The sequence below is a fragment of the Archocentrus centrarchus genome, chromosome 11 (assembly GCF_007364275.1).
Source record: "Archocentrus centrarchus isolate MPI-CPG fArcCen1 chromosome 11, fArcCen1, whole genome shotgun sequence".
Lineage (NCBI taxonomy): Eukaryota > Metazoa > Chordata > Actinopteri > Cichliformes > Cichlidae > Archocentrus > Archocentrus centrarchus.
The window spans coordinates 11,754,978-11,768,187 of record NC_044356.1 but is presented as its reverse complement, the minus strand read 5'-3'; the positions used below and the strand labels follow the sequence as shown (position 1 = coordinate 11,768,187).

Sequence of the window (13,210 nt, the reverse complement as noted above, 5' to 3'; positions counted from 1 at the left end):
CCTTCTGGTTTGGCCTTTTATGGTGGGACTAAAACTAAACTATTAACTTCATCATTGTGTACACAGAATTTTTAAGTAGTTCAGAATAATTATTTTTGTCCTCAGTTCATCCTGTGTGTGAACAAAGTTAAAGCCCCTGCCCTTTAATGCAACATTTTCTCAGATGGTCTGCACCACAGAAACAGCAGGTGGGCGGGGCTTCATCGCTTAGACTCAGGGCTGTCCTATCAGGATATCTGCTCATTCTGACATCATGTAGAGCCAAGAGTTGTTTGAAGCTTGACCATTGGTTCACAGGGATTACCTGTCTATATGCTGAACTTGTTCTGATTTTTATATATATATATATATATATATATATAAATAAAATATAAAAAAAAGAAAATATGAAAAATAAGGAAAAGAACAGTCAGGTTTTAATGCAGCAAGTGATCACATCTGAGAAGCTTTAAGTGAATAACTTGAGACAATTTTCTGTAAGTTAATCATTTCGATGTCCACTTCAATAAAATTCAGTCCTTTGAGAATGATGATACAAAATGATGACACAGAATGGGACAATATTTTAATCAACTCTTAATTTCCTAGATCATTTTGATTTTGCACTGTTTCCATGTTTATCCAAAGACTTCCATCACTTGTTTTAGTGTCACATAAGCTTCATAATACAAAGTGTAGCTTCAACAGGCAAGAAAAGAAAAGATGAGCCCCCGGCAGTGACACCTCTGACCCCGATGTGAACCTTAAAGTGCTAAGGACCTGATTCACTGGATACAGATCAGCTGAGTTCGCCTTGACCCATTGTACACGTCACAGGCAGAACTTACTGTGGCCTGAAGAAGGAAAGAAATCTGAGGAAGGAGTGAGCTTATCAGACTCCTAGTAGTTCACATCTTTGTAGCTGAATTCTGGGTACCTGTGCGAGATTTTAACAGGGGACACATGAGACATAAAGACCTGTCCAACTCTGTTTATTTTGGCCCAGTTCAGACTAGAACGTTAAAGAGAAGACTGAATTGGGGTCTTTCAGCACTTTGTACTTCACATTTTTAACACACTGAATTCATGTCACTCAGTTACTCTGCTGTACAGTAAAAGGAGAACAACATTGTGCACCAAGCCTCATCAAATTACCACTTTTAGCAGGAAACAACAAACTTCTTTCTTAGGTGACAAACTTTGAAGGAGGGGGGGCTTATTTACTTTGTTTTTTTTTTCCCTTTTAACAAAGGCGCTCTGAAAAGCAGGAAGCCGATCATTTCTCGCATTACTCAATCATCTCAAGGCCCACATTTCCTCCTCTTTTGCTCTCCACGAATGGTCCTCCAGTCAGAAACACGTAAAAATTTACAATATCCATATGTACAAATACGTAAGGTTTACACACACAAACAGGAAAATTAAAGGAAGTGTTAGGGTTTTTCTTTTTTAAATCACACGCAGGGGGAGGGGGAACAGTTCACCGAACTGCTGCTCATCAATCCTGCAAATGGTTTGTGTGTTAAATGCCTCGGCCCCCTTGTTATGCTGACATTAAGTAACCAGCCAGTTAAACTGTGCATCTCACATTGTTTTTCTTTAAAGTTGCTCATATGGGTATGAAAAACAACCCTTTACACATTTTTCCAGCTTTGCAATATACGAGAAACTACAAGCTGACAGTGGTCCAACACCGACAGGCACCCCGACGTTTAGGGCAGCTCCGTCTACATACGACTTCACAGTGCAAAGGCAGTTTTTGTTAAGACAAATGTTTAGAAAAACGCATCCGACGGTGCCGCTTCTGTCTGCCGCTAATTCTAGAACAGGAAGCCATAAACGGGAACGTTACTACTCAGCCTCCGCCACACTGTGTGAATGATCTGCTACTCTTTGGCCTTTTAAAGAACACGCCACCCCTCCTTGCCCTCCACCCAAATTTCTTCTTCTGTAGGGCTCGGCACCAAAAGAAACTAAACTCTGCCATAGCTCAGCCTGATCAAATAATACTGTCTCTGTATTCTTTCCGTGCATCTATCTACAGGTGTGTGCGGACTGGGAGGGCTAACTTATTTTGGGATTGGCGCAGCACTACTTTCCAGTGAGTTTCTTGCATAAATAAAGAGCAGGGGGAGGGGGGTGTCTTGAAGTGATTTGATATAATGAGGAAGTGAAAATCAAACTGCTGTATTCATAGTTTCAAACACCACGCTCCACTGTCTCTCTCCCCGGTTAGAAAATGTAACGTGAGTGTGTGTCTGTGGCTCGAGTTAAGTGTACGAGTTGTGTTTGTTGTTTGTTTTATGCGCTCCTCCCTCCCAGACATCAGTATCACTCATGTAGCCGCCACCTGGTCCGCATCAAACGCTCAGAAGCCAGAAGAAGAAGAAGATGGCCACGAACAGGAACAGGGAGTCTTGCCAGTTGTTATTGCCGTTGTTGATGTTACCGTTGCCTTGGTGGTCACCTGCGTACTGGTCTACAGGTAAAGAAGAAGGGTTATGAAGGTTAGTGCTGCAGTGTGCATGCTGCTTTCTAAATCATTCTTAAATCGTACTGGTCTGCTCGTTGAGGAGGCCTCCTTGTGCACCTCTAGACTGCTTCCAGTTCGGAAGCTGTTTTCAGACCGCTCATGCTCTGACCACATGCTGTACCAAACTGACCCCCACCTTCATGTCAGGCATCATCACAGGTAATCAGAGCGGGGTCTCTAATCTTCAATGCAAGAATCCACAGCCTCCAAGCCTGAAGGAGGAGCGTCATGACGAGACCACAACCAGGAGAGGTTTTGTCCCCTCCCCCCCCCCCCCCCCCCCCCCCCCCCCCCCCCCATTTTATCATCCTGAGACATCTGAGAGGGAGAGAGACAGGGTTTCTTGCATTCATTTTTTGTTTTTTGCTTGACTGATCTGGCTTTCTGCAAGTCTGCCTCATCCCAGAAATGAAAATCAAGTTCAGGCACATCACAAATAGAGCTGGATTCACAAGGAGCGATCTGAAAACAGCAGCAGCACTGAGAACTGTAAAGGTGCAGAAGGAGGCGAGATTGAAAGGACCAAATTTACATAAGGCTTGACTAAAAAAAACACCTCTCTTATAGTCCACAAATAATATTTTTTTTTAAACTAACCATTGATTAAGCAGAAGGTCAACTGGAACATAAGAAAGTACTAAAAGCACATTTTGACCTCTAGAGGGCAGTGTTACTGCATGCTCAGAAAGAACCGATGCAAATTACTCAGATGAGTCTATTTATTCAGGCCTGGCTACAGATTTGCTAATGCTTCCATTTTTTGCTATTATCATACACATCCAGTTAAGAAAATACAAATATTATATGAATACAAATCAATTTAAAAAAAAAAAAAAAAGTGAAAGTAAATCCTAATAAATGTCTGGTAATATAAAATTATTAATGATAAGCATCCAAAAAATAAGCAGAAATTCTAAGAAGGGGGAAAAAAAAATTCTGTGATGGGTTTTTGTACAGCAGTTCAACCCAAACATGGGCTGTTCTAAGTAGAGGGGGGAAAGGCACCTTTATGTAAAACATCCTGTTTGATAAATTTGTTTTATTCTTAAAAAAGATTAAAATCCTAAAAAGCAAGTCACACAAACCTGCATCTCAAAGGACACGCTCATTCAAACAATGCTGACAAAAAAAATAAATAAAGGGCCCATTACTGACCCTAAAACTTGACCCCTGTCTTTAGTGTACACATTATTTACACCTCACATATGATATTAAGAACCATAGATTAATTCTGTCTGATGTTCGGCTGCTGTAAGCTGACGTCTTACCTGCTCTGTGAAAGGGGTCGTTGGCGTTGAAGACTGTCGTGAAGAAGCCGAAGGGGAACGCACCGATGCCGAAAGACATGTGGAAGCCAGCGTCCCCGAAACCGCGGAACATCTGAGCACAGACAGAAATCCAGCAAAGCTTTAAAATAAGCTCATTTTTTTTTAAAGAGTTAAAAACAGTCTGAAGCGATAAACGGACTCACCCCGCCTCTGCTCTCAGGCTCTGTTCTCTGCCCCTGAGGCCGAGGTGGAGTTTTCAACCTAAAACCAGCAGAAACAGCTGGTCAGAAAGCAGCTACAAAAACCAAACACACACACACAGGGAAGGCTCAGCGTACCTGGGGTCCTCTTGGCTGGAGCTCCCTCTGCCGTACAGCGGGATTACTTTCTCTCTGCTGATGCCCGCCTTGCACACGGGACACTGCTGCCGGCTGGGCCGCGTCTCCAACCACTGAGAGGAGCAGCAGAGCGAGAAGTAGGTCAAAGCGTTTGTAATACAGGTCACACAAACCCATCTTTATTTATTGATTTAAGAGTGGAACCTCAGCACCAAACCACAGCGAAGCTACCCACTACATTTTCTAAAGCTTTATTAATACTTGAACCCTCTACACTGAGAGAGACGTGAAGAGCGACATCTTTAAAATGGAGAGTGGGACAGGAAGCCACAGTAAAAGGAGGCAGTAAGTACATTAGCATCTTTAAGCTGCATTAAATTAACTGACAGATGCACCTTACATCACCACCTTATGCCACACACACACACACACACACACACACACACACACACACACACACACACACACAGAGTGGGGTGTTTTAAACTCGCTGTGCTGATTACAGGCCTCCTCTCAGGACTGCGTGGACATGCTCAGACTACTTCACTGAGGTCTTCCTCACTGCCCTCTTAGCATAACCCCTTAAAATGAAGATAATAATAATCCTGAGCCAAATGTTAGGACTATACGGTGACTGCAGGGCTGAAGATGACGTTCCTCTGATTTACACATTTAACATTCAGTCAAATATCAGTCAGAACAAAGTCAATATGTGCCAAAATGAGAAGGTATAAAGTGAGCAGCTTAAATTAACAACTGACAGCCAGTAGATCTGTAAATCTGGAAAAATACTGAAAATACTGAAAGTATGATGATAAAAACCATTCTAAAGGTAAATATTTAGAATTTCATTAATGTTTTTATTAAATTAATAACTTAAATTGAAAAATTATTTATCAGCTCATTTATTTAGCTGCTGCTCTATTTTATGTGACCTAGGTTAGCGACTTCCACCCTGCTTCATGCCTGAGCAGAGGTATCATCAATCACAGCATTTTTTTTTTTTTTTAAACACCTGCATGTTTACGGGAAATAAGAAACACTCACCTGGTGAAGACAGGGCCAGCTGTAAAGAGAGAGAGAAACAAACAAACAAGAAAAACTTAATTTGAATTCTCACAACAGCAGCTTTCTCTTAAAATGTCAACAGCAACACCCACATTCCCAGAGCCATTTATGTAACAGATGGAACGTCCATGTTGGATTTTAATTCACAGAAAAACCTGCTCTTCACAAGGTTGCTCATTAAACTGCACCCCATCGTTTATATTAATTGGCTTCATCGTTTGCCAAGACTGCTGGCCAGGCCAACCTGACGCTGCATTGTCGGAGCGCTGGATGTAAATCTGGGGGGATATGCTCACAAACTCCCATGTTAAAATCCCCAACCTTGAATCAGAAATAAACATATAGTGCCAAAAGTATTCACTCACCCATCCAAATCATTGACTCTAGATCTTCCAATCACTTCCGTGGCCACAGGTGTATAAAACCATGCAGAGTGCTTCTACAAGTATTTGTGAAAGAATGGGTCGCTCTCAGGAGCTCAGTGAATTCCAACATGATACTGTGATTGGACTTGTTGCACAGGTGGCATCCTTTTATGAAATTTCCTCGCAACTAAATATTCCACAGTCAACAGTTAGTGGTATTATAACAAAATGGAAGTGATTGGATGCGGATGATGAGGTGCAGTGCACAGAGGTCACCAGCTTTTCTCCAGTGTCAATCATTACAGAGTTCTGTTGTGGTGACTGTCCCAGAAAGGCCAGCAGAGATGATGAATGGTAGCTTGTCTAGCATACCAGCCGCCTATCAGATTTACCCACAATGGACAGGCGCAAATAACCAGAAAAAGCTGTTGGCCGCTCAGCTTGACAAGCTCAAGCCATTGTTAACAGGACATGGACACCCATGAAATCGATAGGTGTTATAGATTCCAGTCGAACTGGAAGTTAAGCCTGCTTTCAGAGACAATCGCCAACTATGGCCACAGGATGGCAGTAATTTAAAGGATGGTGGGAAAAAGGCAATAAGAGAAGCTTATGGAACAGAACGTTGTTTGTGATGCAGAGAGGTTGCTTCCACTTTGGTTTTAAGTGATATCTATTTTCACATTTCACTGGGGAAGCAGTGCTGCCTTGCTTGCCCTGATGGAACGCTACTGGTACAAATACTCTGTGAGCCAAAAGCTCAGCTCTCAGACTGCTCTAAAGGCTCAGTTTCTAGCTGTTTTTTTTACTGCTCATGTATCTGTATGAAGTCATTGAGAGGGGATATCTTTCATTTGTTTGAAAACAGAAGCCCCATTCACCCGCTTTTTTAACCTTTGGTTAGTGAGGGGCAGCCAATCAGAAAAAAGCTGGTTTTAAGGGTGGCCTTAAAGAGGCAAGAGCTAAAATCATCCAAAGCTATTCCACAAGATTCCAAGAGCAAAAAGTATGGAGTTGAAAATGAGCCTAACAGGTCCCCTTTAAATTTAAGTTTCTGTTTGGAAGGTATTTTTAGACTGACAAGATTTATAAACGAAGCACAGCCTTATGTGTGCTCCAAAGCTGAAAACTCATTTATGGGGTTTAAGTTTCCTCTAAAGTGCCTCCTCTGTTTTATGTTTGTAAATCATTGTGAGATAAACTCCAAGTTAAGTAACTAGTAGAGTGGTAATTATTTTATCCTTTATCTCCAATCATGCAGAGGAACAAGCAGGGCTTGTTTTCTTTGTTTTTTTGACACCTTCACAATTACATAACATTCATCACCTCAGGTAACCCCCAACACCTTAATGTGAAAACAAACTAAACAAGCAGCTGAGCCAAACTAACCATGAAGCAAAACCCTGTGTTAATCGCATTCTCTCTCTCTCTCACACACTCACACTCACACACACACACACACACACACACACACACACACACACACACACACACACACACACACACACACCTCAATGTGTTCAGTGTTGCTTTAATACCAGCTATCAGCCTGCTGCTGAGAATGGCATTCCTATGGATACCAACAGCTGAACAAAGCACAAGTTAGCATATCAACCCATTCAGCTCAGATTAAATGTGAGGGCACATGTATAGCGGACCTCAAAGTAACTGGTTAGTGTCCAATAAGTGGCAGCGAAGCCAGACTGCAGAGTACATCCCTCCTTACTGTACCACACAGTATGTGACCCCACGTGAGTCTCATTTCATAACATTAAGACAAGAGTGCAGCAAAGACTAGATTTCACTGTCTTCTTAGTAATCTATAAGGGTCCTTCATCAGGCTGAACAGCCAAAGAACCAACTGACTGATATTTAATGGAAGCACCCTCAGGTAGACTCAAAATTTGGAGGCTGTTTCTTGAAAAGACTTTGTCCTCAGCTCCTCAGTAAAACCTGGTAACTGTGCATGTGATTTTAAAAATCACTAAAAACATTTGCAGTAACTGTTTGGTAGGATTTCCCCCTTCTGTGCACCTCACAAATATATTACACACACATTTCAGAGGCTGCTGGCTGCAGCCGCGCGTCTTTAAATGTCTGAAGGAACTTTTTTTTTTTTTTTTTTTGCACATAAAAACTTGTACTTCTTTGTGAACCAGTTGGGGCACCATTGTGAACCACACATTAACTTATTCCTGGAAAACACTTGAAAGCCACGCTGTCTGCTGGGAATGTGCAACAAACCACAGAGGTCACCAAATCAAGCAGCCTCATTCAGACCCCAGAGATGGATGATGCACCGGTTTTCATCACAGGTGCATCATCCATCCATGGAAAATAAGGCTACTTGCAAACATCTCAAGGTGTGTGTGCGTGTGTGTGGCCGGGGGGGGGGGGGGGGGGTGCTTAAAAACCACTTGGGGAGGGGGGTGTTTAGCAGCTTTCAAACAGCAGCTCAGCTGTAGATCATCACAGGACATGACGATCGAACAAGTGAAGAAAAGCAGCTCCATTAATTGTGAGAATTTCTCCGGCAGAAAAGAAAAGCTGCCTTGAAGCAGCAGCAGAAGACCACGCCAGTTGCCACTCCTGTCAGCTAAGAACAGGAAACTGAGGCTACAATTCACACAGGCTCACCAAAATTGAACAATAGAAGTCACCTGTCAATTCAACAGAGCACCTTTGGGATGTCGTAGAACAGAGTCACATCATGAAATATGGAGCAACTGTGTGATGCTAGCATATCAATATGCAGTTCTGAAGGTATAACACATAATCCAACTCTCTGGAACCTGCAGAGTATACGCAGGCAGGGCTGCTTCCTGCGATCCTCAGTGTATCTGAGTCTACCGATGGAGAATCACTGCAACCAGTCCATAAGATCTGATGTTAAAGAAGGCAAACTTGGCCACACACAGTCAGAGCTAAGCGTCAGATGATCAAGTGAAAGGCTGTTAGTTCAATGTGGTTAAAAAGATTAGATTTAGATTTGTAGCAGTGATGCAACTTTAATCTAAAGGTGTTCTTCTATCCTTGCTGACAGTTTCATCATCTCGGTTTCATCACAACTTCAGAGAGCAGAGGGAGATACGAGTAACACGGCAACTAAATTACATCAGCACATAATGAGGGAACCTAAACACAAGACTGTATGGCAACTGTGCCTCTACCTGTAGGGTCATTTCTACAGATAAATAGTAGCCCTAAAATACTATTTCCTAATAACATTATTACAAAGGAGACTACTGTTATAACACTTTACACCATGTGAATCATACATCTTTGTGATTTCACATGATCTGTAATCAAATAATAACTTCCTTCAACTGAAGCAACAGAAAAAAATGTAACCAAACTAAATGAAACCTGCCAAAGCCAGAAGGAGTGAGTTTGGTCTTTTAGGAAGGAACAAGAGACACGCCTGACCCTGAATTGTATAAGCAGGAGAAAAGGGATGGAAAAAGAAAGCGATGTTACAAAATAAATAAAACATAAATAATGCAGCACAATTCCACTGAAGGCCAGAAACCAGAACTGTGACTGAAATAAACATCTGATTCACTCCCCAGCCCTGTAGCACATCAGACAACTGCAAATCACAAAAAGTCCAAAGTAGGTGCCCTCACTGTACTTGTTTTTGGGACTAAGAGTGAACCAGAATTGTAATTCACAAGCTGATTGCACACATGCACTGTGGCTCCAAGGTGCATGTGAGAACACAAAAGTCCAACACAGTCAAATCAGACATTAGTCTCTAACTTTAACTTGCCATGTCCCGACTACAAAGTCTACAAAGTTCCATGACACAGACACAAACATGACACAGACACAAACGCCCACTCAATCACAACTCAACAAAATTGTTGGTGTGCGTAACATGCTTTGTTAGTTTTGTTTTTCACACACAAATTTATTTTTGCAAGTATTGATAGTATTTTTTTATATGTTAAAGTGATGAACTATCTGATTAATAGACTTGTGCTCTTTCCCCTTTTTTTTTTGCTCCCTTTCTCTCTCCCTTTTTCTTCTCTTTATTTTCCTCTTCTTCAGCCTGTCAGCTCTGGCTGTTACATAGTATGTGGAAAAATAACTCAGATAAATAAAATAAAGGGTTAAAACATCAACAAGAAGAGCCTATTGAGAACCTATAGAGCTCATCTTGAAATAGCAAATATGTTTGGCACAACAACGCATTCAGATCACAGTTCTGCTTGCAAGATCTACCAGACATGACAGGCTTAAGAAGAGGAAAAAAAAAAAAAAAAAAAAAAAAAAAAAAAGTCTACATTATGTCGGATATCTGCACCGTGCAGTGGTGTGCACTCTATCCAGGCAGCTCCCTCGCCTAAACTGGACAAGCGTTCCCAGCAGTGTGAACACATCTGAAGCGGATCATTTCCTGCTGCGTGGAAATCGTCCTGCCCTGTTTGTGTTCATGTGTGAAAATGGCAAATCCTGAAAACTGACGATGGCGGGAACAAGGGTACATTAGGCAGTTTTGCTGAGATTGTTGATAAATAACTACAATCAGTCACCTGCAGACTGGAGAAGCCGGCGTTTAATACTGTTGACCTTACTAGAGGTAGTCAGTCTGCTCTACTTCCAGAACCACAGTCACCTGCTTTGACTTTGCAGCCTTACCAGAATTTTATTTTTTATTTTCTGGGGCCATCCCAGTGATGTGATATGATGGTCTTATTCAGTTAAAAAAAAATAAAATCTGTTATCTGTGTGTTTGCTGCAGAGCTTTTCTCCGCTCAGAAAACATCCCACCTGTGAAACGGAGATAGCTTCTGTAATTACAAACACGTCACTGTTGAAGCCCACACAGGTTTCTGTTGCCAAAACACATCCGTACGGCATGCCCTCACTTAAAACTACAAACAGGTGCCCATCACACCCTGGGAGGAGCTACACTTCTGTTAGAAAAGATTAAGATGACCTTCGGGTTGACCCTAATCTCACATTAGCCTCAGCCTGCGAGCCAGCCAAGAGTCACAGCTCATGAATGAAGCAACCACATCACTGCGCATGTTTACTTTTTCAACACAGAGTGGTTTGAAGGTTGAGCCTTGCGCAAGGTCAGAGTCAACAGGGATGGAAAAGACTAGAATCACAGCTGTTACCCAGCGCTGACTTTCACTCTCAGAAAAAAAAACAAAAAAACTTGTGCTGTTTCTAATATCAGGATTCTGGCTCACTGAGGCGACAACTACAAGGCATTTTCACTGCTCATTATGCGTTTTTAGCACATCATGAACCTGATCTGAAAGCTGCCAATGATCAGCAGGGAGGTTTAGCACAAAAGTTAATGTGTCAGAGAGAGCGTGATGTGATCAAACCGGGCACAAATCAGCTGTGACCTCTGATTAGTGCCGGGCGGTGTAACCAAAAACTTATATCAGTCTTTATAAAGACTGGCGGTTATCTTTGATCTGCTTAATCTGACATGGTATAAGGCGGGATCGGGCCTCACCTGGCCATGAAGCTGCTCATTGGTTAATTATCTAATAACTTTTGAGCCTTTGAAAATGTGTTACTATGTGTAAAAAATGGCTGTTAAAGCAAAACTTGTGCAAAACCACTTGAATTAAAGCTGAAAGTCAGCACTTCATGCACATATTGACTGATGTGAAATCTACTGAAATGGTGTACAGAGGCACCTAACTATCACAGGATGAGGTTTATAATGGGTTCATTCTTCTGTCAGGAGTGTATAGACAAAAATTAAATATGGGATTTTATCAAATGAAATATGCTGTTTATTACACTTTTAGCTGAGATACCACTTCATGTTTCCACTGTGTTTTAAACAAACTTTCAAACTCTGCGGCACATAAACCACCTGTTAGTCTTAACTCTTTCCCCCATAAAGACGACATTTGATGACCTCCCCTATACCCCTAATGGCAAGTTTTAACACCTCAGTATATATCAATAAAGACGTGGTTTGACGACCATTAGAACAGGTTCCATGTTGTTCCAAGGGTAGCCCTAGTAAGCCGTACAGGCAGAGATCACCCTCACTACCTTCTGATGCACACCCAGTCATTTTGTTCTGGAAGCAGGCCTGAAATATGCCAGAAATCACTCAGTTCAGAAAACAGAAACAAGGTTCACTCCTATAGGTGTCCAAGGGTGAAATACTTCATCTCACCCGGTTTCCTCTTGCTGTGGTGCATCCTTTTTAACCGCCCGGCACAACCTCTGACCCTCGATCAATGGTTCACTTGCACAGTGACCAGACATTCCACTTTATGTGAGACTGCACAACACTGTTACTCCACGCCACCCGTCCCACATTTCAATTGGCTTTAGTTCACTAAAGCTTGCACTTTTGTGAAGTCTGGCTTTATGGAAGTGAAGAAATCATTGCACAGTAATCTGTCTTTTGCTGCAAGGCTTCTATAATTGTCATGTGTGACTCAAAAGAGATGTGTCAGTCCATGGATGCAGCACTGCTAAAACCCAGATATGATTACTAGTTTTAAAAACTACTAGGAAGAGAAAAGGGAATACAAGAGTACAAGAAGACAATGCATATTACCACAGTAGGAAACCTCAGTGCCCTTTTTATCCTTATTTACTTTGCTCAATCCCAAACCTGCAGCCTGTAAAGCCTGCTGTGTATGTTTTCTGTTAGATCCTAATTTCAGACTCTCAGGATTAAGCGCTCCACGTTAATTTTGCTGTTCCCAGTCAGTTAATTCCCTTAAAAGGTGTCTCATCAATATTAAACGCGGTAAAAAGGCGCTTTATATCACAGGTTAAAGTTCAGCCACATTTCAAAACCTTCCTCTGTGTTATCTAACAGGCTCTTATCCCTGTCGGTTGTCATCTCCTGCACAAAGCATTCACAACCGACTGATTACCGGAGGGTCGAGGGGCGTGATTCCGCCGTCAGAAACAACCCAAACGGAGGCCTCGCAGGCGGCCAAACAAACCACACTCAGCCCAAACACAAACTAACCCCCCACCCCCTTATTCTCGCCACGTACCAGAACAGGTGTCCGCACATACTGATGACTGCGTCCGTGGCAGTGTCCAAACAAATGTTGCACTCGAAGGTGGCTCGGTCCCGCTCGCTCTCGCCGCTGCCGCCGCCCGGACCGTCGCGGTTGTTGCTGCTCTCCCCGGCCGGGAATCCTCCTCGGCTGGCCGGACCGCCGTCACTCGAGGCCCGGTGATCCGCGGCCGCCATACTGTTTACTGTACAAATAAATAAAGAAACGCACCGAGCCAACCCGCGGAGGCCCGACCCGAGATAGCGCTAGCTGTCAGCAGGAACAGCTCCTGTAACTGACGGTGCTGTCACTACAGGAGAGAGGACTTCCGTTTCCGGGAAAAACAGGACACAGGGGCGGGCCTAATTGATTCCGAGCTAATAATAATAATAATAATAATAATAATAATAATAATAATAATAATAATAATAATAATAATAATAATAAATAACTTGCGCATTCACTACAGTGCAAAAGTCTTGAGCTACTTCTCATTTCGCTTGGAAAATAGGAAAAGCCGCAGCAATTTATTGAAAAGCGCAAACATACATGAAAAACGGTATATGAAGCAAAAGCACTTGTTTCCTCAAGTTTTAAAGGACACACTGCACACCATGCTGAGATATGCCAAGTTTACGTCTAATAGCTCTTTGGG

The 13,210-nt window shown here is 42.4% G+C and overlaps 1 protein-coding gene across 1 annotated transcript; it reads right to left on the bottom strand.

Moving 5' to 3' along the window:
* Positions 1-394: 394 nt before the first annotated feature.
* rnf5 (ring finger protein 5) lies at positions 395-12,859 on the bottom strand. Its single transcript, XM_030740573.1, has 6 exons — positions 12,550-12,859; positions 5,166-5,184; positions 4,119-4,231; positions 3,984-4,041; positions 3,781-3,892; positions 395-2,458 (listed from the first exon to the last, which is right to left on the bottom strand). The coding sequence occupies exons 1-6, from the start codon at positions 12,750-12,752 to the stop codon at positions 2,340-2,342; spliced, it is 624 nt and encodes a 207-aa protein (XP_030596433.1). The 5' UTR covers positions 12,753-12,859; the 3' UTR covers positions 395-2,339.
* Positions 12,860-13,210: the final 351 nt, after the last annotated feature.